Source organism: Panthera pardus, unplaced genomic scaffold (genome assembly GCF_024362965.1).
Source record: "Panthera pardus isolate Hobbes unplaced genomic scaffold, ASM2436296v1 HiC_scaffold_21, whole genome shotgun sequence".
Lineage (NCBI taxonomy): Eukaryota > Metazoa > Chordata > Mammalia > Carnivora > Felidae > Panthera > Panthera pardus.
The window spans coordinates 33,432,195-33,456,752 of NW_026526777.1; the positions used below are offsets into that span (position 1 = coordinate 33,432,195).

Sequence of the window (24,558 nt, forward strand, 5' to 3'; positions counted from 1 at the left end):
GAACTCAAGTTACTCCTGAAACCAATTTTGCACTGTATGTGAACTAATTTAAATAAAAATTTGAAAACAAAACAAAACAAAAAAAAAAACAGATAAAGCCTCTCTCTGCAAAGGGCGAGAGCGTAAATATTTTGGGCTTTGTGGGTCATAGGATCTCAGCCACAGCTATTGGTCTCTGTCACTGAGCACGAAAGCAGCCATAGAAAATATGTAAGCAAATTGGATGTGGCCGTTTCCCAACAAAACTTCGTTATTCATGGACACTGAAATTTGAATTTCACATTCTTTTCATGGCTCAGTATTTTTTTCAATCATTAAAAAATGTAAAAACCATTCTTAGGTCACAGGTAAGCTGTTCTAGGCTCATTCTTTGTCTGCCGTTTGTCATTCCCTGATGCAGGGTCCAGTGTTGCCTACAACGTGTCCCAAGGACATGGTCAAATACCCATGGGAACTGCTGCATAAAACAAAGTTCAGCGCGGGTCCCTGCCTGCCCCCACCCCTCCCAGCCCTCACGGGAGCTCTCAGTGTCCACTACTCTCAGGAGTGAGCCACGTTTCTGAGAGGGGCTGGCAAGTGCCTGCCTTCTCTAATTTACTCACTATGAAGTCTCTTGTCCCTCAGGACCAGATTCGGTGCAACATGCTTTGGGAACACCGCTCCAGTCTACCCATCACTTAAACATGGACTAACCGATGTCTGAACGCCTTGCTAGCCGGACATAAGGTTGGGTTTCTTGACTGTGCTGGTGTTCCGGACATCCCACACTGTCACTATGCCCTGGGTGATCCCCGGCCAAGCAGCACAGGCCGACGCTAACCCACCGGGACACCAGGGCCCCTCAGCTTTCCAGACCTGGCCGTGCACACACTTCTTTATTCTTCCTGCACCTGAGAAGGGACCATCGGTGGCCGCATGTCAGGAAACACTCTGAGATTCCTGGCCCTGAGCCACCACAGAGGTGCTCATAGGCTATCCTGAGTCTCTAGGTTACTGTCCCATCATTAATAGGGCATAATTCCTGAAAGAGTTTGGAGTACGGAGACTGGGGTACTCTGCGTAGCAATAACGTATTTACATGTGTGTGGAATTTACAAAGCATCCTGTCATTTTCCCCGTTTCCTCCTTGCACCTGCCCTCTGGGAGAAGTGGGACAGGTTTTTTTGTGTGTGTTTTAATTTTATAGATGCAGAAACTGAGGCTCAGGGTAGTTGGGAGACTTGCCCCTGGTCACAGAGCTGGTGGCACAGCCAGAACTCAGCCCCAGGTCGAATCTCACCTCAGGGGCTGTTTTTCCCCACATCCCCATTGTCTTCAAATGAAGGGTGAGTAGGCGGTGAAGTAATTCTCTAGGAGAGCATGACCAATTTCCCTTTCTCCACCTCCCCTTTTTCCTCTGCCCCTCCCCCCAGCCCCCATATATATGATCTCCACCAAGCCTTGCTAGCCTGCACATCTTTACTTTAGAAACGGCTTTCGGGGCTGGGAGAAGAACCTTCCACCCACAGTTACACCCCGGTCGGTGAACGGTGAGGGTGCCTGTCCAGCTTGCCCCTCCATAACAGGAGCCAGCCACCCCCAAACAGCAAGCCCTCAAACGTCACTTCCAGGACCTGGGGTGAGTGATGGGGGGGTGGGGGTGGTTCCTGAGTACTTAGGCTTCGAAGAAGCATTAGACCGCTGCCTCACTGGGAATGGGTCCTGGGGGATGGTGAGGAGCTGCATTCTCCTGCTTTAACACCAAGAAGGATCTGGGCTGGATGGAAGGAAGGCCGGGAGGATTGTGAGGTCCAGAGATGAATTGTCAAGAGAGGCTGCAAAGCCTGCAGTGTTTGAAGGAACAGACTTTGAGGGAGACACTGAGGCACCGACCTGCATGGCAGAGGATATCGGGCATTCGTCCTGGGCACGTGTTAGTCGTCATTCCAGACACAGGTCGGCTCTCACCTTCCTGAGCAGTCTAGGGCTAGAACTGAGTGGCTTCAGGTTTGAGACCAGTGCCCGGAGTAAGATAGGTTCTTAAATGTTTGTGGAAGGAAGGAGGAAAGAAAGAAAGAAAGAAAGAAAGAAAGAAAGAAAGAAAGAAAGAAAGAAAGAAAGAAAGAAAGAAAGAAAGAAAGAAAGAAAGAAAGAAAGAAGAAAGAAAGAAAGAAAGAAAGAAAGAAAGAAAGAAAGAAAGAAAGAAAGAAGAAAAGAAAAGCAGGAAGGGAGGGAGGGAGGGAGGGAGGGAAAAAGCGGGGAGGAAAGAAGGAAGGAAGAAAAGCAAAAGGCAAAGGAAGCAGGGCGAAGAAACTCCGTGCGTTCGGTTATGATAAACAGATAATGGGTCACCATCGTCTAGCTTGGGGCCTCTACACAGTCATCCCAAATGGAGCTTCAGTGGGAGGTTTTAACGGTGATTCACCTGGAGATCTGATTCCTCCCTCTCATTCAGTTACCTGAAAAGTTAATTCTTAGAGTCAGGGGTGAGTCGCACATTCGAGGTGGCAGAGTGAACGTGTGCCCCTAACCTGCTGTCTGTGCCCCTTCCTACAGGCCAGGGTCAATCCCTGGACTCCCCCCATCATGGGGAGCGAGGATGACCTTCTCCTGGGGGAGGAGTAAAGACCCGCTCAAGTGTGCCTCGTGACTTCAGGGCAGAGCTCAGACAAACAAACGCCTAGTTAAGGTCCCTCTCCTTCAGAGTTCAGGCTCACACGTTCTTTGGCACATTAAATGCCACCACCACCCCTGCCTTCTTGGTCAAATTCTGACGGGCTGGTTGTTGGCTGGAGAGAACGGACATGGGGTGAGGAAGGAGGTGCTGGGTGTGTGTGTGACATGGGTGGGCATGGTGGGGGAGGGCAGAGAGAGAGAGAGAGAGAGAGAGAGAGAGTGAGACCAGAGGGTACGAGATGGAGGGACAGAAAGACCCTCGCCCCACCCCAGCGCACAGCAAGGCTCCATGTTTAGAATATTCTAACACTAGGAACTTACCCTGGTCTCAGATTTCACATCTGTGTGTCCCCAAAGCTGGCTAAGGTAGAGCCAAGGGGCATTACTCTGGGAATGCCGCTGCTGGGCAGAAGTCCTTCCTCAGTGGGATGCCTCCCTTTCTTCCAGCAGGATCCACACCTGGTCCTTCCTTCCCTGCAGATGGGCTTTCCAGTGCTGAGGACTTCCCTCCTCTGCCTGAGTCTGATCCTACATCTTTGGAGCCAGGGGCCAGGCATCCAGGGCCAAGAGTTCCAATTCGGACCCTGCCGGGTGGAAGGAGTCGTCCTCCAGGAACTGTGGGAGGCCTTCTGGGCCATGAAGGACATTGTGGTGAGTGAAGTGTTGTTCTGGACCCAGCCACAGGGGTTGCCGTGAGCGCCAGACGATATCTTATGACTATGGAGCCCTCTGTAACTCACTTATTATTTTCCTATATGATAACTCAAAGTCAGATGCATCACAAGCCCACATTCGCTCTTGCACATAAGGAAACAGAGGCTCAGAAAGATGTGGTCAATGTCTAGGAAAATAAACACAGCCCAAGGGGGATAGAGAAGGGATCCTGATTCACCTGGGTGTCATCTACGGCCCAGGGGGACAGGGGACTTCACCAACCAGCAGTCGTGGGAAATTCTTTGAGACCCACTGAAGTTTTTATCTGCCAGGCTCCTGCTAGTCTGTTCCCACCTGCCGCTTTGGTTAAAGGTAGAAAGAATGGCAAATGCTGAGACGGGAGGGGGCAGCTTGCGAAATGTGACTGTGAATTTCACCAAGTCCCAAAAGTGACCCAGTACTCACACTGGCAAATGTGCTCCTTAAACAATGTTTTGGATTCCAGGTAGAAAGAGGGAGCTCGATGAGGCAGCCTGGGGGAGGGGAGAGTGAGGACTGGGGACAGAACATCTAGGTGTGATCTTGACCTTGAAACTGGGCACAGTGCCCCTCCCCCATCAGGTTCCTTGTTTGCACATTGAGGAGGCGGGAAGATGAGCTCTAAAACTCCTTTCTCGCAAGGATGATTTGACTATAATCCAAGATCTGGAGCGGGAGGCGGGGCTTCAGAGGAAGCTCCAAGGGCAAGAGGCAGCTCGAAGGTGCAGCCCCCACCCATGCCAACCCCTATGGAATATGGAGGCAAAACCCTGCCCCTAAGTCATTCATAAACCAAAGAGGCTTATTTCTTCCTGACCAAAGGAATCCAACAGGTTCCTGGGCTGTGAGAGCTCCTGGGATTCCATCCGCCCCGGGGATTAAGCATAGTGATTTTTGTGGCTAGAAATTTGTACCCTCACCCCAGGGGCCAACTCAGCACAGCCCTTCTTCGGTCCTCCCGTGGTCCTTCTGGCCTCTGAGATTTCAGACTGGATAGATTTGGGGGGTCAGCGTGCATTCGCAAGGTTGGTGTCTGTGCTGCCCCCGAAGCTGGACACATCTTTTCTTTCTATTCCCAAAGCAAGCTAAGGATAACATCACGAATGTCCGGCTACTACGGAAGGAGGTTCTGCATAACGTCTCGGTAATCAGACGCTGGGGAAAGACGATGCCTCTGTCTCATGACTTGTCTTCTATAGGTAGTGGTGAGGGGTGGTCTAGGGGAGGCTGACAGAAACTTCTCTTCTGCCTGGGCGTCCACTTAGGTCTCTTTGGTTCCCATCCTTCTCCCCCACTTTCTTTCCCTCACCCGACTGGGCGGTCAATGAGCACATGTACTGAGTCCTGATCCCTGCGAGGTGTTGAGCTCCACTCTGGAGCTCACGGGAGCTGGAGTGCAATTCCCGTGTTCCAGGGTGTCAGTTTTGTTTTCTCACTTGTCTTTCCAGTCCTTTCCCTGGACTCTCAACACTGAACCACCACGTGTCTTTCAGGGTCCATCACTCCCCCCTACAGCATTAGAGAGGCCATGTGGTGTAGAGGAAAGAATATTAACCAGATGGGGAGTCAGCGGTCCTGGGACCTAGATCTGGGTCTGTGGTTCCTGCTGTAAATCAAAGGCACCACTCTGCATGCCCCCGAAGACTCCTTCAGATCTAATGTTTACTAACATCTCCTAGAAGATCTCTTTCTCTCTGTGCTTACCTTGCCTCATGTGGCACGTGGGTTGTGCATCCAGGGCCCGGGGTGGGGGGTGGGGCGGGGTATGTGCAGAGGGCTCTTCGTGACTGAGACCCTCCCCAGAACGCTGAGAGCTGTTACCTTATCCGTGCCCTGCTGAAGTTCTACTTGAATACCGTTTTCAAAAACTACCAGGATAAGGCAGCTGACTTCAGGGTCCGGAAGTCATTCTCCACTCTGGCCAACAACTTCGTTGTCATCGTGTCAAAACTACAGCCCAGTGTGAGTAGAACAAAGCTGGGACCCGGTGCCCAGAGGAAATGATGCCCTTCCTCCCCTCATCTTTTTTTTTTTTTTATTTTTAAATGTTTATTTATTTTTGAGAGAGAGAGAGAGCAGGGGAGAAGCAGACAGAGAAGAAGACACAGAATCCGAAGCAGGATCCAGGCTCTGAGCTGTCAGCACAGAGCCTGATGCGGGGCTCAAACTCACAGACCCGTGAGATCATAACCTGAGCCAAAGGCAGACACTTATCTGATTGAGCCACCCAGGCGCCCCTCCCTCCCCGCACCTAGTCCTGTTTATTCCTTAACAGGGATTGAGTGCTGTGGTGGAAAAGGGTGCAGGCTCTGGATACTACTAGTTCTGGGTTCCAGTTCAGATCTGCTTCTAACCAGCTGGATGACTCTTTGCAAAGAAGTCAACCTCCCTGAGTTTCACTTTTCTTACCTATAAAATGTAGATGATCACCCCTACATGGCAAGATGGCCATGCAAAAGAGAGGAGTCAGCCCCCACCACGGGTGGGAGTTCGGCAGTGGCGTGGCTACCTTGAGAATGTGGGACTCAGGGCCTGCCTTGGGAACCCCTCTGGCATCACTGGGAAGGAGTGGGAGGGGCTTGCCTCTGCTGCTATCCAACACTTGAACTTGACACAATTTGTTTTCTATTATTTAGCAGGAAAATGAGATGTTTTCTGTCAGTGACAGTGCACGCAGGCGGTTTCTGCTGTTCCAGAGAGCATTTAAACAGGTAATCGATGCCAGAATTTGAGAGCCTGCCTATCCACGAATAGACTAGACAGAACCGTCACACGAGGGTGCCTCAGAGGCCTAATGCGGAATTCACTGCAGGTGTCTCCACCCGCCGTGCCCGAAATCTACCTAATTTAGCACAAGCACAGGCGTATTTGCATTAGTTATCACGTACTTTGCCCAAGCTCCACAAGCTGCATGGTCCATGTTTGTGCCACTTGTCACGTTAACATGATTTTCTATCACCCTACAAGATGATTTCATTATCAAGGACTCTCCCTGTGCGTTTTATGAATACCTGAGCTAGGCAATTGGAGTCGGAAGGAGGCCCCCTACCCCCCCAAACAGAGACTTCCAATCTCCAGTATTTTCCATAATGCTCCAAAGTTCTAGTTTGTGAGGAAAAAAAAAAAAAAAAAAAAAAAAAGGCATGGGAAAATCTATTCCTGTCTCCCAAATAAAGACTAGAAAGAAAATCCAAATTTCATCCCCAGACCCCTGCTCCCAAAATATGATTTTGATCACTTTTTTGAGGAACAGATACATCAGCCTAAAAATAAATGGTGAAGAGGAATAACATACAGAGGAAAGGGGCCACCAGGGCCTCAGTTTCTTCATCTGCAGTTAGACTCAGGAGGGTATTGAGATCCGTCCCGCACTGGGGTTCTAGAGTTCTTATTATCAGGAACTCCAGTGTTTCTCCCTCGTTCCTTACCCATTGCTACGCACTGGTCCGTTGGTACTCACTGCCTCCCCCACCCCACCCCTGCCAAGGAATAAATGACGGGGCACGGAGTGAGCTCAGCAGAGGCTATCCCAAAGGTGATACAGCCCATGACTCGGGGTCAGGCCAGCTCCAGGAGTGGTGTGTGGGAAAGAAATTTATTCTTGTGGCTAATGTGGTAGATCTTCCAATGTCCTTTCTCTTTAGTTGGACATAGAAGCGGCCCAGACCAAAGCCTTTGGAGAAGTGGACATTCTCTTGACCTGGATGGAAAAATTCTACCAGCTCTGAATGCCGAGACCAGAAGGCGCCTTGTTCTCCATGTCATTTCCAACATTCCACGTCCCTTCATGTGATAATATTCTCTGGGCACATCATGTCCTTGATGACGGGTTGCATTCTTGGCCGGGCTTATCTTCAAATACTTCATTCTTTAAGTGGCCCCAAAGATAGCCATGGAAGGTTCCCTTGGATGCTATGAGTAATCTACAAAGTAGACTCCTATATTTATTACAACTCTATTTAATTCCAGTCAGTGTTTTAACTGACGCCATATTTATTTGTCAGACTGTAAGTTCTGTGTAGGCAGCAGGGACTGTGTCCCATGCTTGTTTTTTATCCCCCACGATCCTTGACACTGTGGGGCAGTAGATGAGTGCTCAGTAAATGCTTAATAAACTGGATATTTTGTCTGTCTTTGAATTGTTGAGGAGCAATGAGGGGAGCTGGGATATGAAGTTGAACTTCAGGGCATGGAAATCATATATTTTTTTAAATGTTTCTTTATTTTTGAGAAAGAGAGACAGAGAGAGAGAGAGTGTGTGTGTGTGTGTGTGTGTGTGTGTGTGTGCGTGCACATGGGGGAGAGAGAGGGGCAGAGAGAGAGGGAGACAGAGGATTCGCAGGGGCTCTGTGCTGATACAGCAGAGTTCAAACACACAAACCTTGAGATCATGACCTGAGCTGAAATTGCAGGTTTAACCAGCTGAGCCACCCAGACACCCTGGAAATCATATTGTCATGAAATGTACAGGAACACAGCACTGGGGAGTGGTGAGGAGCACCAGTTTGAAATGTCAATGATGAAAGATATAAGGCAGGCTAAGTGCCCCGCACAAAGTAGGCTCTCCCTAAACATTTCAGTTCTCCCAATGTCACCCCCACCCATCCCTTCTCTTTGGGGACCCTCCTTCCATATCCTACTCATTCTTATCCACCGCTTGAGAGGGTGCCATTATCAAGCTGACCTTGCTTAGATGCTGATGGCGTCATCACACCTGAATATACTGCCCAATCTTTGATGACAATCCCTGTTGATTAAAAAGCAGGGAACTCAATTCTAGCAGCCTCTTCTTTCTAACTGTGGGCAAGTGCCCGGTGAGGCTGTGTTATGCATCCAGGAAAGCTCTTCTTAATAGCAAGACTGTGTGTTCTCTAGCCTCAAACCCTAGCTGGACTTTGTAGTGGACTTTAATCCAAAGATACAATGTCTGCCTATGCCCTTGCCAGAAAAACTTAGGAGAAAGTATATATAGGAGGGGAGATATGTCTTCTTTCACGACATTAAGTGCTATTACACAGCGCCTGGCCCCTTAAGAATCCACTCTCCTGACCCACCTTGCTATAAGCTACCTGGCAAAGAAATGAGGTGCGTTTCTGAAAGCAGAGAGATGAAATGGTTTGGGATGGCCAAACTAGCCCGGCACTAAAGAAAGTGCACAGATATCAGTGCTAGGCCATGGAAGAAAGATAAGGAGATGATGACACAAACTATCCTATTTTCAAAAGAGGAAAGACACTGATCAGGGTACTTATGGGCATCAAAGGAGGGAGACAGTAAAGAGGATAGATAGGTAGGTAGGTAGGTAGGTAGGTAGGTAGATGGATGGATGGATGGATGGATGGGTGGGTGGGTGGGTGGATGGACAGATAGATAGATGGATAGATACATAGATAGATGGATAGATAGATGGATAGTCACTAACACAAGCATGGTTCTGAAAATTTATAACCCTTTATTGTCATCTCAAAATGAAATGTCCTTATCGTAGGACTCAAGATGAATAAAACCTCACTAGTAAGAGCCAGCCCTACGATCAGGGCAAAGATGTTGCCAGGGGCATTTCATACCAGGCCCCTTCCTAGCTCACAGGCCTGAGGCATGCCCTCATGAGGCGGTCTGGGGGCCTTTGACTGGTATGAGGCCCAAGACTGAGCAAGTCCCCCGAAGCAACACTTATGTCTATCCTCCAGTCTGATGCCATGTGTCTAGAGCCAGGGCAGCAAAGACCCTGTGATCAAAGACACTCTGCAAATCCCATTGGCTTGGAAGGGGAGCAGGTAGCATGGGGACAAATACTCTGCCTGCCCAGAGCCTACCTGAAAACCACAGAGGGCTGTAGAGGTGTGCAAGAAGAAACAGGAGAGGGTACAGAGCTATGTTCAGGAGAGACAGGAACAAGACTTAAGGTTAGTGTGGGAGGTAATAAGGGCTCCAAAAACAGAGGAGGTATTGGAAACCAGCAGATAGACAAGACTCATTGGCACCAAGGTCTGGGCCCAGGGGGACAGTGGGACAGGTGAGTCAGGCAGGGAATATTGACATAGTCATCTGAATCAGTGTCCTCTGCTTTGGCAACAGGCTTGTAGTAGAGGCTCACATATTCACAGCTGGTCTTCAGAGATGGGGCATGGAGCCAGAGAGTTTCCATTACCTGGGAACAACCAAAGAAGCATCACTGAATCTGGGTAGGGTGATTTTGGTATCTCTCCAGACAGATTTCCACAGTGGGCAATGGGGGGGGGGGGGGGCGGAGTATGTACATGGTTGCTGATTTCTCAAAGACAAAGACACAGAAGTGGCTGAGCTTCGCCAAGTGGCTTAACCTTGGGGAGTTTCAGGGTGGCGTCTCACCTCAGGTGGCTGGAAAACACTTAGCTCTGATATGGGCAAGAAATGCCTTAAATGGGGCTCAGGCTAAAATCACACGGTTAAGCCTGGGGCTGAAGGAGACTCAGCTGCCAGAGGAGTTTCCCTTCTAGGATTAGACGGTGTGACTTGTGGAATAAATATGCATCTTCTTAGGGAGTTATTCAAGAGTAGGGTGAGTCATCCCCTGCAGCTCCGTAAGGACTCGGAGGAGCCGTGATGTGGCCTAACAGTGCATTCCAGGAAAGGGCTGGGTACTGAAGAGGAAGAAGGAAGCGTGCCACCTGGGCACAGTGCTGCTCCTCTTCCCCGGACAGAAACTTCAGGATCCTCTGCTTTCAGGATGGGTCAGTTCTTGGGAGGACAGGGTTGTGCCATGACCCCGCACTGTGCCATTATTGTAGCATCCACCCACGAAGGCTTCAGTAGGGGGAGTCACCTATTGCAATACAAGTCCTAGAACCAGGAGTCCGGCCCCATGAACATAGGAGGCGCCCAGGAAGTTCTAATGGGAAGGAACTATAACTTTGTGTACTTTACCAGAGAGGGAATGAGCTGCAGTGTGCTTCAAAAATTTGTCTCCTAAGGCGTGTTACAGTTCACTGTTCGAGATTAATTTATTCTGCTTGAAAAATTAAGATACTCCTTCTGAAAGCTGAAATAGTGAGCCATTAACCCTACACACCTCGTTGTGGACTTGTTTGGTCAAGATTTTGTCCCTAAGAGTGGGACTGAGAGTCCCAAGCAGGGAGGAAGGATACGATTTGAGCAAAATACAGGCCCAGGTGAGGGTGTGTGTGGCCACAGGGAAGTTCAAGGAAAAGGGCTAATGTAAGGGAAGATGGGTGCTGCTGGATCATACCTAAACTACTGCGAACCTTCTCTAGGAGTGGGTAAGGGCAAGGGCAAGGGCAAGGGCAAGGGCAAGAAGCTAGAGGTAACTGTGGCAGAGCAGTTGCTTGTTGCTGGGTATCACTGTCCCTTCTTAGCAAAGCACACAATTGCTCAATTAGGGACTCTATTTCTCGGTCTCCCTTGAAGACAGGTGTGGCTACATGACTAAGTTATGCCCAATGGGATATGACTGGAAGTGATGTGTGAAACCTCAGGGTCATGGTCTTAGGGAAGCACCTTTCTCTTTCTGCCTCCTATGGGCTGGAAGGTAGACATAATGCTGGTGATTGAGCATTGACTACGGACCAGTCAAGACTCCAGAGGAGGGCAGAGCAACAAGACAGAAGATGTTTGAGTCCCTGGATGACCCGGTGGCTCTGGCCACCTCTTCCTGGCCCCTGCCTTAACTTGGGAAGAAAATAGCCTTCCATCTTGTGAGCCCTGTGGGTTAGGGTCTGTTGCATTGGCTTAGTCTACACCCCAATTAAAACAGGAACATTTGCCACACTTATTTTTTTCCTGGTTCCTGAGGCAGTAGTATTTTTGACTACTACGGGCTACTCCAGTGAAGAAAATATTTTCTCTTCTTAATTTGGATAAACAAAGATGAAGACAGTTTAAACACCTTTTACCCATCTGCCAATGGCCATCAATAGAAAACAGCAGTTCCCTACGTCCCTTCCTAGATTTCCACAGGAATCCTCCTCACCCAAGGGTTGAACCCTATGTACGTCTTGACATCTGCCAAGTCATCCTCGAGGCCAGGCTTCCTGCCTCCAGTGATGCGCAAACTACCTCCTCTCACCCTAGAGAGTTTACTAGAAAGCTCTCCCTCATATTAAGGTAAAACTGGGTAGATCCCACTCCCTTAAGACCTCCTGGAAATCGGAGCTCTTCCACCCCAAAGCCCTCCTCTGGAGGAATTGCCATCTGTCGCCTCTACTAAGCATCCATTTATACCCCCACGGTCATGCTTGGCTAGATAAGCCAGCTAATGAAGTCCACGACCGTTGTTGGGCAGTCAGTCTACTCACACCACCAAGGGACGAAAATCTTCCCAGACTGGGGGCCCAGGAGCTGCTGGGAAAGCCATGCCCTTCAGCTAACAGGCAGCTCGAGGAACCGCCCCCCTCCTCCTCCCCGGGCCAGACCCGGGTCTGGGGCCGCCCTCAGGGCAGCGGCTACCAATCAGGGGTGGGGGGCGGAGCTTACCTGCGGCGCGGCCGGGGGTGCTGACGCTCCAGGGCCTGCGAGAGGAGCCTCCCGCTCACCTAAAGACCCGGGGAGACAGAGGTGAGGGCGTGGCCGCGGGTCCGGCCCGCCCCCGCCCCGCCCCCAGGCCCGCCGGAAATCCCGGGCGTGGGGCGTTCCCGGAGGCGCGGCGCTCGGGCGAAAACTCGGCATCTGGGCGGCTTCCGCCGCTGCACCGCGCCCGCGGGTCCCGCTCTGCCCGGCACCTGCCCCACCCGGCGGTCGCCGTCCCCAGCTCGCCCAGCCGCCGGCTCACCTGCAGCGTCCGCCGCCCGAGCACGCCGCGGGCAGGCGCTGTAGATGTTCTGGGAGCGTGGCGGCTGCGACGCGCGGCGCCGCTGCTGCGGGGGCCGCTGGGACGCCTCCAGGGCGCGCATCCTCACCGCCACTCGGCGGACCCGCCTGGAGAGGGCTGCCCGGCAGAGCCGCGGGGAAAGAGGAGAAAGGCGTCAGAGGCCCGTGGCCACCCCTCCCGGCCCTCGGGTCTCAGGAAATTAAAGGCGGTCTCTCTCTGCGGTGCTTGGCCGTGTCTGACGCGGAGATGCTCTGAGTGCTTGGGCACAGCCTTGTCCCCCACTGAAGACCAAAGGGCCCAAGCCACCCTCCTCGTTCTCATTTCCAGACATTGACCCCTCATCCCACATTCCTCACGTCCCTGGCTGCTCAACTAAAGCTCCTGCGTTTCCAGGCCGGGGGGGGGGGGGGGGGGGGGGGGGGGGGGGGCGTAGGGGGCGGGGTTCCAGCGGAGTCTGAAGCTCAGGCCCCTTCGGGAAGCTCACCTCGCCCTAACCGAGCCCCGAGCCGCTCACCTTTCCTCCTTTGAATGGCCCTTTTCACCAACAGTCCAACAAGCGTCAGCAGGATGAGGCTCAGGGCGGTGGGCACCAGGATGTGAAATCCTTGGTCTTCCATCCCAGACACCGGGCCTTGGTGGAAGGCTCTGAGGAAGGAAGGAGAGGGAGAGAGACAGTAGAAGTCTGGGAGTCTGGGAGGGAGAGAGGTTTAAGGCAGCGCTCCTCAGTAGCCAACTTTTGGGGAGATGTCTCACAGGTTTGTCCCTTTTTTTTAACACCCCCCCCCCCCGCCCCGCCATCTGCCCCAAAGAGTCTTGTCTATGGAGTCAAGAAATTTGGATTCAAATTCAGGTTCAGCTTTCCACTGGCTGTGTGATCTTGAACCAGTCTCCCAACCTCTCTGAGCCTCCCATTTCCTGGGAAATGGGTACAGTAAAGCCTATTTCACAGAAGTGTTTAAGGCTGAAACAAAATTGTAGATATAAAGAAGTTAGAACACCTGGTCTAAGCAGCAGTTAGTAAATGTCAGTTCCCTTCTAAGCTTTTGCACCTCTGTTTCCTCACAAGATTATTGCAAATACTAAATGAGTTAAATTTCTTTTAAGTGGAAGAGACACTGTTCTCATAATGCTCCCTCTTGCTTATAAGGTCTTTCCTCCGTTTCCTCTACAAATTGAAACCTTACTTTCCTTAAAGGGTCAACACATAAGTTCTCTTTTTTTCTCCAGTCATGGCAAACTAGAATCAACTTTTTCTGTGTGTCCTCAATTCTTGTGTTTATATTGGTTACAACCCTTTTCACAGTCAGACTTGTATTAGTTAGTAAGATAAGACCTGGATATTGCATGTTTTCATCTTTCTTACATTTTCAATGTCCAACACATGGTAGAAACTAAGAGAATGTTGGTTGAATTGACTTGCATTCTCCACTGGTAGGCTGGTGTAGTTTACTGAGCCAGGAATCAGGAGTCCTGGTTCTATTTCAAACCACAACGTTCTCATGACTTCAGTTGCCTCATCTGTAAAACCCAAATGATGCTGGAGGTCCCTTTTCTCACTAACATGTTTGTCTTTGGTTAGGCAAAATAATTCCAATTATTATAGGTTTTCTTTGGCGTCTGCTCTAATGCTGCCCCCTAGTGGTCCATCGTCGCACTTTCCTAGGTGCTCCCCAGGCTTTAGACCCGCGCTGTCCTATAGAAATACAGTGTGGTCACATATGTAATTTTAAATACTCTAGAAGCCACACTGAAAAAGTAAAACAGTGAAGCTAAATTTAGTAGTTAACAGTTTTATTGTTAATTTTATTCTTATTTAGTTCCCTATCAAAATAGATTTGAATGAACGCTGAGTGACTAAAAGATTTGGGTCTCATCTCTACAGGGTGTCCTGCTGGGGCATTGAGAAGTGCGTTCTTGTTATTGGACTAATAAGTTAATGCGCTACACTCATAGGTAGGCTAGACACAAGAAGGGTCTCTGTTGGTGGACACTGCAGGAAGATTTCAATGGATCTCCTAACTCTAGGCTACTTTGCCTGACCTCTAGCCCATCCTGGATGGTGGAGACCTCTTACTTACCTCTGCCTGTGAAGCCTGCTGTGGTAGTTGTAGCTGGCCGTCTGGAGCCTACGAAGCACCCCCGGAGTTGAGGTCTTTGAGGTTGTGGTAGATGGCAGGAAGGTTGGGGGCTTGGTAACTGCTACTGAAGATGCTCTGGAAACTCGAAGGTGGTGAGAGATTCGGGTGGTGGGGGAGGGGTGGGTTGCTGGAGGAGCCTCAGTCCTTTGAGCTGGTGGGGTAGCTGCAGGAGATGGCGGGAAAGAGTGACCTTCCAGATATACATTCTAGTCGCCAGTAGGATGGGGTCACCCTCTCTTTCCTGAACACACTCTCCTTTCCCCTGGACTCCCTCTATTGCAGTCCTCATGGCCTGAAATGCCTTCTTAGCATGGCCTCTCCACCTAGTACCTTCTATGTATATTTGCCTCAAATGTCATTTCCTCCAGGAAGCCTTCCCTGACTTTCCAGGCAGAAGAGCTTGCTCTCCTCTGATCGTGGGAAAAGGCCTGTTTGCACTTCCCTCCCCACTCTGCTTTATGCTGTAGTTGTGTGCTTGCCTGGTCTCTTCCATCCCACAACCTTGGGTATAAGATATGCTCAGTTAAACGATCCCTCTTGGCACCCAGAAAAGTTCTGTAGTGTCACAATGTTCAATTGATGTATCTACCTCATAAGATAGATGTGAAGATATGATGTAGATAATTGCATGTTAAAGATGCATTTAAAACAAGAAAAAGGTATGGAAATGTAAAAGTACCATTAGTATAATCATCCGACTTTTTATTGCAAAAGAGAGTTGTTAAAATCACTGTGTGCCAGAAAATGAAGACAGCCCTGTGGGGAACAGGAGGCATGACCATCTCTGGCTGGAAAAGATCTGCCCAGTCTTGGTTCCCCAAGTCATTCATAAAAGAAGTGGGTTTTGTGAATGGAGCATTACTTGTGGTGCCACCTGGTGGTGATGTGTAAGTTCTGCAATTCGTGCCAAGTGCCCAGGCTTTGGGATGGGCTTGAAGGACATAGGATGCTAATCTCTGGGAAGTACCGTCTCCCAAGACAGGGAAATACACATCTGAGACTCAGCTGTGCTTTGCCAACCATTCCATGAACTGAACACATATTCCCCCCTCCACTGTCACAATGCCCCCACATCATCGCACCCACCTCTCCTACCTCAGCTTTGGTGAACTGACCTTTAGGTATGAATTCAAGAGAATCGGCATGTGCAGGCATCTGGAACCAAGGGGGCATCGGTCTATGTAAAAATTTATGAAACCATCTTGGAGGCTCAGGCATCAGCTCGTCTTCCCAGAATGGGTCATACTCTATCGAGGCAAAGGGAATAAATACACTGGGGTGGGGGGGGCTCTCGGAGGAGACTGAGACCCCAGGAAGGGATGTTGGTATGAGTTGAAGCTGACTCAGCCAGGGTGGATGGCAGTGGGAGGACGAGGCCAGAGTCCACCAGGAAGAGCAGAAAAAGAATGGGCTGGAGACTTCCCTGAAAGAAATGCTCTTTCACCCTTGCTCAGTGGCCACTGGGATTTTAGAATGGCTGTTGAATTAGTGGTTGCATAGGAGTTAAGAAGTCAGTAGAGGAATGGAGAAAGGTGGGATTTGGGAGACATATGGAAAGGATCATATCATAAAATACCAAGTTTGACCTACAAATGTGACTTGAAAAATGACTGTCTTTCCTTGATAGTTATCCCTGCTATGTCTCATGGGACAGCTATGTAAGGCAGTTATGTCCTTTTGCTTCCAATTTCCTCCCATCTCAGAGCCTCTCCTGTACCTTAAACCCTCATTCCCCTCAGACCTTGGGTAGTGCGGATAGAATACAATGCAAGGAGAGCGTTTATTTGTTCCTTTCAAATGGTTTGGGTCGGAAATTTGGGGGACTGTAAAGTTAATTCACTGTATGAGGTTTCAACTATGCAAATCCCAATTATCTTTGGACTGGCTGGCATGGTAATAGCATGACAGTCTGTAGGACTACTGTAGTTCAGTGGTTCTCCCAGCCTTCCCGGGTGGTGACATTTGCTAGGTGCACTGAGCCTCCTTGGGGGGGGGGGGGCACCTACCACTGTGGACACTCAGGGTGACCTGCTGGGTCTTGCCCCGGTCTGTTTTCATGCCTGTCCCACAGGCATAGACTCCGCTGTCACTCTTGGTCAGCTCTGTCACCTCCACTAGGAACACATTCTGATCTGGATATGGCTTCAGGGTGACTCGGTGCTTGTATTCTTCCTTGACGAAATTCTTGCTGGACACGACGGTGGAACATACTCCAGATTCAGCCACTTCCCGGCACAGATACAACCTCACATGCTTTTGAGGAAGCGGGCACTCAATGGTAATGGAGCTACCCAGAATTCCCTCCAGCTTTACTTCTGGGAGTTTCCTCAGAGCCCCAGCCACTGCAGGGAGAGGGAGTTAATGTACAGGAAGCCCCATTTCCAACCACATCCCCAACTCCCACCCTATTTCCAACCCAGGCCCCGGCCCAGTCTCACACTCATCTCTCTAGCTTCAGCCTTATCCCCATCATCAGCCCAAGCCTCAGATCACCTTAGCCTCGACCTTCTCCTGATCTCTAGCCCTAGCCTCATCCTCAACCTCCTCCTATCCCTAACCCTATGTACATCCTCAGTCTGGCTCCATGTTCTTCCCTAGCCCTTTGCCCAAGCCTGACTCCCAGCCGGACCTCTCTCAGCCCAAACCTTAACATAACCCTCACCCTCATTCGAACCCAAACCCCTAAGATCTCAGTTACCAAACCCCTAAGAAGTCAAAACTACTATCAAAATTTCTGTCCCACGCTGAGGAGAGATGATATGCCATAGCAACCCCAATCAGCACATAGCACCCAACTGATTTCAGGGCGGTGTTGGGAGGCACAGTGCGATTTTGCTGCAACAGCTTTCCTGTCTAGTTTTGTTTTGCTCAGATCCATTCAGCCAAAACGACTGCTCACCCTCAGTTTTGTTTGTTAAATCATTTTTTTTTTTAAGCATTTGTTGAATGCCTTTTATGTGGCAGGAAGATGGCTGGCATCCCTCCCTGCACAGAATGAATCATTTAGTGGGCAGTACAAATGGACACTCACTACAGAGTCATGCGATACACCCCACAACAGAGATATGCAGGGAGGCTTGGAAGCAGTGAGCAGAGAAACTGGATCCAGGCTGCTGCCAAGGGATGGTGTAGTTTGAGGCAGGGTTTCTGGAAGAAGTGATGTCTAAGTTGTGACCTGAAAGACTGAGTGTGGAGGGCAACTGAGAGCATGATGGTCTTCATTGAATGAGGGAACGCAGATGGAATGCAAGGGTGTGTGTGTGTGTGCACATGTGCACAGGTGTATACGCATTGTATGTGTGTTGGGGAGGGTGGGAGCAGGGAGGAATAGAATAGAACAGAATACAATACAATACAATACAATAAAAGTTTATGCTTTGGCTGAGAGAAGGCAGATCTAACACAGTTGAGTCAGATGGAAAAAGAGGGTAAGTCCAAATATGATTAATTATCAACTAAATGGGTCCCAATAAGTGTCTGCATATTTCTGGAAAGAGGGGCAGAGGGTGAAGTATGTGTGTTGGAGTGGGGCCAGGGAACTTGGGTAGAGGAAGAAAAGACTCTTCCAGGCAATGAGCACAGTCCTCAAAGAGGCTGTGATATGAGAGAGAACATGGCATGTTCATGGAGAGAAGTTGACAGACTTCTTGAAATTCATCCCCTGACCACACATTAAGAATAGTTCCAAGGAGTTTAGTAAGATAAGGAAAGTCAAAGAAAGAAGCAGGGCTTGAGGTTTCTGGACAAGCAGAGAGTGCTGAAGAGGACATTCCGGAGGGAGCAGAGAGTGTGGACACCAGTGAAGAGGTAGAAACAACCATGGGAGTATGAGAATGGGGGATAGGGGCTGGAAGGGGGAACGTTTACAGGAGTGTGTTCAAGTCTAAGAGTGTAACTGGTGTTAACATGGTAGGGATAAGAGGAGGGTCCAGCCAGAACATGTAATATCTAACATAGAAACTTGCACACAAATAATCCAATGCTGTTTCAAATCTGCTGGAAACCTAGGTGTGCGAGGCAGCCTCATGACTGGAACATGGCAATGGAAGGGTGACCCATTCAAAAGACAAAGACCCAATCAAGGGGGTGGGGGAATTACCCTGTGTGTCCAGACAGCCCACACCTGTGTGTAAAGCCCAGCATCTGAGAGTGAGCATGTATTTTTGGACCAACCCAGCCAGAAAGGGGCATGAATGCTGCTTTCCCAAGAGCAAGATGCTACAATATGGGCAGGAGCAAGATAGAGCAAAGGGAGGTCATCACCTATGCAGACACCTCGAGTGACCTCACTCTGCTCAGGAATGAGCTTCTGGTAATCCCTTGGCTTACCCAGATCCCCTGCGGTAGGCTGCATGTTTGTGTTCCCTTAGTATTCGTGTGTTGAAGCCCTAACCTTCAATGTGATGGTAGTAGGAGATGAGTCCTTTGGGAAATAATTAGGGTTAGATGAGGTTAGTAGAGCCCTCATAATGGGATTAGTGTCCCTCTTCTCTCCATGTACACAAGAAGAAGCCATGTAAGGACCCAGGGAGATGGTGGCTGTCTGTAAGCCAGGAAGAGGACCCTTACCAAGGACAGTATTTGTCGGCACCTTGATCTTGGGCTTCTAGTTTCCAGAACTGTGAGAAATGAACTCTATTGTTTAAGCCACACTGTCTATGATGTTTTATTAAAGCAGCCAGAAGAGACAAAGCAAGGCATCCTTATTGTCTAAACCCTGGACAGATGAAGCACAAGAAAATCTGCTGGGTACACTGAGCTCTGGTCCCAAGGAAGCACCAGTTGGTGAGATGAAAGGACAAGACCCCAGCTCTCCTTGGAGTTCACAGTAGCTTCTAACCCGCAACCAGGGTTTAGAAAAGCAGATTTCCCAAAGAGAGAAAAGATAGATGTAATTTCCTGGTTTCGAATTTATGCCCGGTGTGCATATGAGGCATATTGGAGGAACTTAGTAGGATGCTGGTGACCTGATCTTACCCTTTGGCATGGTGATTACATCTGTCTAGAGTGGGGCCTATGAATCTGCATTTTAAAATAAGCTTCCCAGGTGCCCTTGAATTTTTGCAATTCTGAACTACATAACTATATTTCCATATGATTCTGGGGAATAAAAGGAGGAGTGGAAGTAGGTGTCTAAGGGACCCAACTCCTTTAATATTGGTGTTTTAAAGAGGCTACTTAGTAAGTGACATTAATCTCTAACTTGGTGACTTGATTTTCAGTGGTGATGGTAGAGGACAGGGGTATAGGTGATTTAAAAGGTCACTCTCGATATATAGTTAGATATAAATATATATGTTTGGAACATGGGAGAAAAACACATCATTTCCATGATGAAAATTATGGTAAATGCTCCAAAGGCCTTGGCTGGGGTGGTGCCTTGAAGATGGACTTCGGATTCTGTTGAGCAGTGGTTTTCTGGCTGATGAGAACCCTCGCAACTCAAGTCACAGCAGAATTCTTTCTGGAAGAAGGAAGCTGGCCTGCAACTTTTTTTTAGTGTTTATTTATTTTTGAGGGAGAGAACATGAGGGAGGGGCAGGGAGAGAATCCCAAGCAGGATCCACACTGCCAGCACAGAGGCCAATGCAGGGCTCGAACTCATGAACCGTGAGATCATGACCTGAGCCGAAACCAAGGGACGGACGTTTAACTGACTGAGCCATCCAGGAGCCCCTGAGACTTTTATGTTTACCAGATGGAGTGTGAACTTTTTTAAAAGATGAGAAACGTTCTACTCAACTTCCTACTCCCACATACACCAACATGTGTGTCCAGGCAGACTGTCTGCTTTTTGTCCTGTCGCAATGAATAGAGTGTCCCCCCTCCTCCCCAAAGCCAGTTCTTCTTCCTGTGTCCTGAGTCCAATCTGCTCACCTTCTTTAGAACTTCTCTTCCACCCTGATCCCTCTCTCTTCGCCGTGTCATTTGGTTTTTCTCTGCTATCATTGCCATGGCTTACACACTTGCTCTGATATTGGCCATATTGAAAAAACCCTCCATCTACCTTTTGCCTCCCCTTCAGATGCCACCCCTCTTCTGTTCTCTTTCTCAAATGAGTCATCAAGGTCACAGAATACACTTTCATACCTCCCACTTCTTCCACCTATGCCTGTCAGAATTGTGTCTCCAACATTCCACTAGAACTGCTAGTCAAGGTCAGCAAAAATTTCCTAGCTTCCATATTCGATGTCTTTGTCTTCATTTACTTGCCCTCTTGGCAGCATGTAAGGGAATTGAGCCCTCCCACCTTGAAATGCTTACTTTTCGTGGCTTCCCTAACACCACACTCACAATGACTGCTCCTTTTCAATCTCCTTACTTTCCTCTCCTTCTCTATCCACCTCTCAGTTTTGGGTTGCCCTAAGGCCTGGTACTTATGCCTGGTCTCTTCTCAGTCTTCCCTTCCTCTCCCCACATTAGTTCATTTACTCCCATGGCTTGTAATGCCAACTGTATGTAGTTTTTTCCAGAACATTTATCTCTAGTCTTGTCTTTTTTACCTCTAAACTCTAGAATCACCTTTCTGATATCGCCACTTGGACTCTACTTGAATATCTAAGATGTATTTCAAACTTACCATGGCAAAACAAATAGACGAACAAAAAAAGAATTCTTGATTTCTCTTCCAAAACCTGTTCTGTCTAAGCTCTTCCTGTTTCAGAAGAGAGTACCGGCATCCACCCAACTGCTGAAACCCAAAACTCATTCCCATATTATATTAAATAATCAAGAATAAATTTTAGGGGTGTGTGTGTGTGTGTGTGTGTGTGTGTGTGTGTGTACTGGGTCACAACATCACACATATGTATTATTACTTTTATGGGTCAAGGTGAAATAGCCTACATCATGTAATACATTTTTGCTTTATTGTGGAACTTCCCCTAGGGCCATGTGGTCTATGGTTTGTGCCCCATGCACTGACTGGGCTCTTGGAACAAGGACTATTCCAATATTTTTACAACCTGGGGCAGAAATACAAATAAAGACCCCAATATCATATGTCTAAATATTTTAAAATCATAAATCAAGATAATAAACCGATGAGTAAAGTATGTCCTATGACCCATATTGACAAATTCACACACCTTAGATGTCCACTCAGAAATATTTCTGTGTTGGGGGCACCTGGGTGGCTTAGTAGGTTAAGCGTCCAACTTTAGCCCAGGTCATGATCTCATGGTTCATGAGTTTCATCCCCGTGTCAGGCTCTCTGCTGACAGCTCAGAATCTGGAGCCTGCTTTGGATTCTGTGTCTTCCTCTCTCTCTGCCCGGCTCCCCCTCATGCTCTGTCTCTCAAAAATAAATAAGCATTAAAAAAATTTTAATAAAAATAAAAATAAATAAAACATTTCTATGTGGGAAGAATGTCTCCAAGTTTCCTACTCCTAGCATCTGTCCTATAGCCCCTTCTTTTCTCATCCCAACTCCTGCCAACACCACAAGAGTCCTAGTACATATATAGCAGATAATCCAGGTTTCATGTATTAGCTCTGCCCATCTCATTCCAAATAGCCTTTTATAGAATAAGATAGAATTCTAGGATAGAAGACCCAGTATGGAGGCTTATACGGTCATTGAAAGTGGGCCCAGAGTCATCTGGACAAGGAGCTTGAGGTCTAGAAGAGGGGATATGAGTGTGGGCTTGAGGAGGACAATCCCCTTGGGCCTGTGAACTCCTCACTCTCTGAGGATGGGCACAAAGGGAGATGGACTGGATCCAGAGCAGGGACCCCTCTGGCCCAGCTAGAACAGTGGTATTGCTCAGGACAGACTACAGTGCTGCAGTTCAAGTACCCTTAACTCCTAGAGATCTTCTACCCCCACTGAACCACTCTTTCTTCTCAAGCCTAAGTTTAGTTAACCATCCACTGTGTTGACATAAGTCCTCTCACAGAGTCTGACATTTCATTACAACTGCATTTCCTTGGACTTTTAGGGTGTTTCAATCTTTGACTCAACAAATATTTGACTTTCTTCCATATTCAAGCCATTAGAAATAAAGCAAATATGAATAAAAAATCATTTTGACCTTCAAGGAGCTCACCAATTAATCAACAAAATAAATGAATACATGCCAAGTCACAATATAAGGCAGAATGAGGTCAGCTCTTGGGATTCAGAACACAGGGTTCTGGAAAGCGTACAAGGAGGTGGAGGTTGAAGTGAATTCTGAAGGGCTCATAAAAGGTGGAGATGAGAGGAAGGATGTTATCAGCAGAAGGAATGGCATGAGTAAGAACATGGTGACAGGAATGTCCAGCACATGTTTAAGGAGGAGTCCTCTTTGGCTGGAGGTTAGGGAAGCACAGGGGAGTGTGGTAAGCTCAGAGGGTAAAAGGGGAGCACAAGGTAGGAGTTTGTAGGCAGTGGGAGCCATTGAAGGTTTCTAGGAAGGGCGATCCTATGATTAGAGTCAAGCATTAGAGAGAGTAATCTGGATTCACCAGTGGGTCAGTTTGGAGGAAGTGGGATAGTTATGAGATGACTTTGAGTTCTGTTCCTTTCCATTCCCTCTGTTACCTCTCTAGTAGAGGCTGCTTATCCCGGTCATGCTAATCCAGAAATTACATGAACTGGCCATTAATTGGGTCAAAGTCTGGGTGGGAATAAGTGGTAAGAGGTGGTAAAAAAATCATTCTGGCATTTGCACCTGATATCAGAGATAGTTAAGATGGATAGAATAGCTTGTTTGGATGAGGGCTAAAAAGGAACTTGAATTATGGTGCTAGGTATGTTGCATTTCAGCTCTTGGTGGGAGACTAAAGTGGGGGTTCCCAGAAGGCAGTTATTGGGATTCAGAAGACAGGGCTGAAGATATTAAACTTGAGGAATGGATTAGGGTTACTGAACTGATGAAGGAGTCCTCGTTTAAAGCTGAAAGTTGAAAAAAAAAAACAAAAAAAAAAACAAAAAAAAAAATAAATAAAGCTGAAAGTTGAAAATCAGCAGTGAAAGAGATCCAAAGAAAGAGAATGTGGAGGTAAGAAGAAAGAAATTTGGAGGCACTTGCTTTATGATCCCATATTATCAAACTAATACGCCTAGGAGAGGTAATGCCTTCAACACTAGTGGCTCAACACCTGAGCCTCACAGGAGATGTGTCTAGAGTGGAGAGCAGGGCACTCACAGAGAGTGGGGAGGACATCCAGAACGTCACATGGTCTCTATCCTTATCCTGCCCTGAGTAATTATCTGCAAATAAATCCATCCAGGAACATCAGGGCTAGAGATGGCCAGCAACTCCCCTACCTGTGGACAATTCAACCTCATAAAACATCCAAGGTGTTTTCCCAGGGCACTTACCTGGCAGGAAGCAAAGTGACCAAAGCCAGAGGTCCATGGCTCCTTCCAGAGCAACGTCCCATCCAAAAGCCCCTGGAGATGGGGACAGGGACCCACTGCTCACCCAGGAACCCTTTACAATCTGGAGCTTGAAAGAGATTTCTGGCCCCCACGAGGAGCAAGACTTGAAAATGAGGAAATGACAACTTGTTTTGTTTGCTAACTAGTTTTAGACTAAAAAAGAAAATACCAGCAAACCACAGCGGAAGTTAGGAATTGAGAAAATATGTTATGTTGAGCACGAATGGGTCACCAGGGTTCAAAGGGCCTCTAGGTAGGTAGCTCCAAAAAGCTATTAGAAGCTCTCAGGCATGATATTTCTTAGCCTTGGGCATGTTTTCTTGGAAGGGCCTCCCATGCATTATGAATATTCATTGACTTCTGAGACAGAGTCACTTGCCTTATCCCAGTCTTCAGGATAAAAGAGACTTGTCACCAATTTTCTCCATCTGAGGAGGACTGTATGGGTAGAAACTTTGTCCTGAAGTCAGAAGATACTGGTTGTAGCCCTTGAATTTACTTGGCAAATAATTTTGTGCACCTACCATGTGGGAATACTAACCATTGGTTTTGAGGAATTCACTCCCTTTCTCTGAGCCTAGATCTCCTTATCTAGAAAAGGAGGGTGGGACTCAATGAGCCTGGCATTCCCTCCTGTAGGTTACTGTTCCTGGAGTCTTAATTAACCACAGTTTGCCCAGAACCTCAGATCAACCACCCTTCATCTCTCCCAGCTCTGCCCCTGAAGGTGCTGCCCTCTGGCAGGGGCCCAGGCAACCTCCCAGTGGCCACAGAGGCATGCCAGACGATCACGTGACAGTGTCTGAAGTCACAGCAGCCTGGCAGAGCTAGGCTCCAAGCCCCCCGAGGGTCTATGGGAAAGGGCCAGTGACTGATGGAGAAGGGAGATATGCTGAGGC

The 24,558-nt window shown here is 48.5% G+C and overlaps 2 protein-coding genes across 2 annotated transcripts; one reads left to right on the forward strand and one right to left on the reverse strand.

Annotated features, from left to right (window-relative positions):
* Positions 1-3,135: 3,135 nt before the first annotated feature.
* Positions 3,136-7,561, forward strand: IL24 (interleukin 24). Its single transcript, XM_019430361.2, has 5 exons — positions 3,136-3,306; positions 4,430-4,492; positions 5,152-5,310; positions 5,985-6,059; positions 6,993-7,561. Exons 1-5 carry the CDS (start codon positions 3,136-3,138, stop codon positions 7,074-7,076), a joined length of 552 nt encoding a protein of 183 aa, XP_019285906.2. The 3' UTR covers positions 7,077-7,561.
* A 1,219-nt stretch (positions 7,562-8,780) lies between these two features.
* On the reverse strand, positions 8,781-23,767 carry FCMR (Fc mu receptor). Its single transcript, XM_019430337.2, has 8 exons — positions 23,600-23,767; positions 16,299-16,634; positions 15,408-15,539; positions 14,233-14,455; positions 12,669-12,799; positions 12,116-12,271; positions 11,821-11,879; positions 8,781-9,499 (listed from the first exon to the last, which is right to left on the reverse strand). Exons 1-8 carry the CDS (start codon positions 23,634-23,636, stop codon positions 9,323-9,325), a joined length of 1,251 nt encoding a protein of 416 aa, XP_019285882.2. The 5' UTR covers positions 23,637-23,767; the 3' UTR covers positions 8,781-9,322.
* Between the last annotated feature and the right edge of the window lie 791 nt (positions 23,768-24,558).

Coding starts and splice junctions, on each gene's coding strand:
- IL24 (XM_019430361.2), top strand. CDS start 3,136: ATGGGCTTTCCAGTGCTGAGGACTTCCCTCCTCTGCCTGAGTCTGATC. Junction 5,311..5,984: donor TGTCAAAACTACAGCCCAGT/GTGAGTAGAACA, acceptor TCTATTATTTAG/CAGGAAAATGAGATGTTTTC. Junction 6,060..6,992: donor TCCAGAGAGCATTTAAACAG/GTAATCGATGCC, acceptor CTTTCTCTTTAG/TTGGACATAGAAGCGGCCCA.
- FCMR (XM_019430337.2), bottom strand. CDS start 23,636: ATGGACCTCTGGCTTTGGTCACTTTGCTTCCTGCCAG. Junction 12,800..14,232: donor AGCAGGCTTCACAGGCAGAG/GTAAGTAAGAGG, acceptor TTCCTTCCTCAG/AGCCTTCCACCAAGGCCCGG. Junction 12,272..12,668: donor GGCCATTCAAAGGAGGAAAG/GTGAGCGGCTCG, acceptor TCTGCCGGGCAG/CCCTCTCCAGGCGGGTCCGC.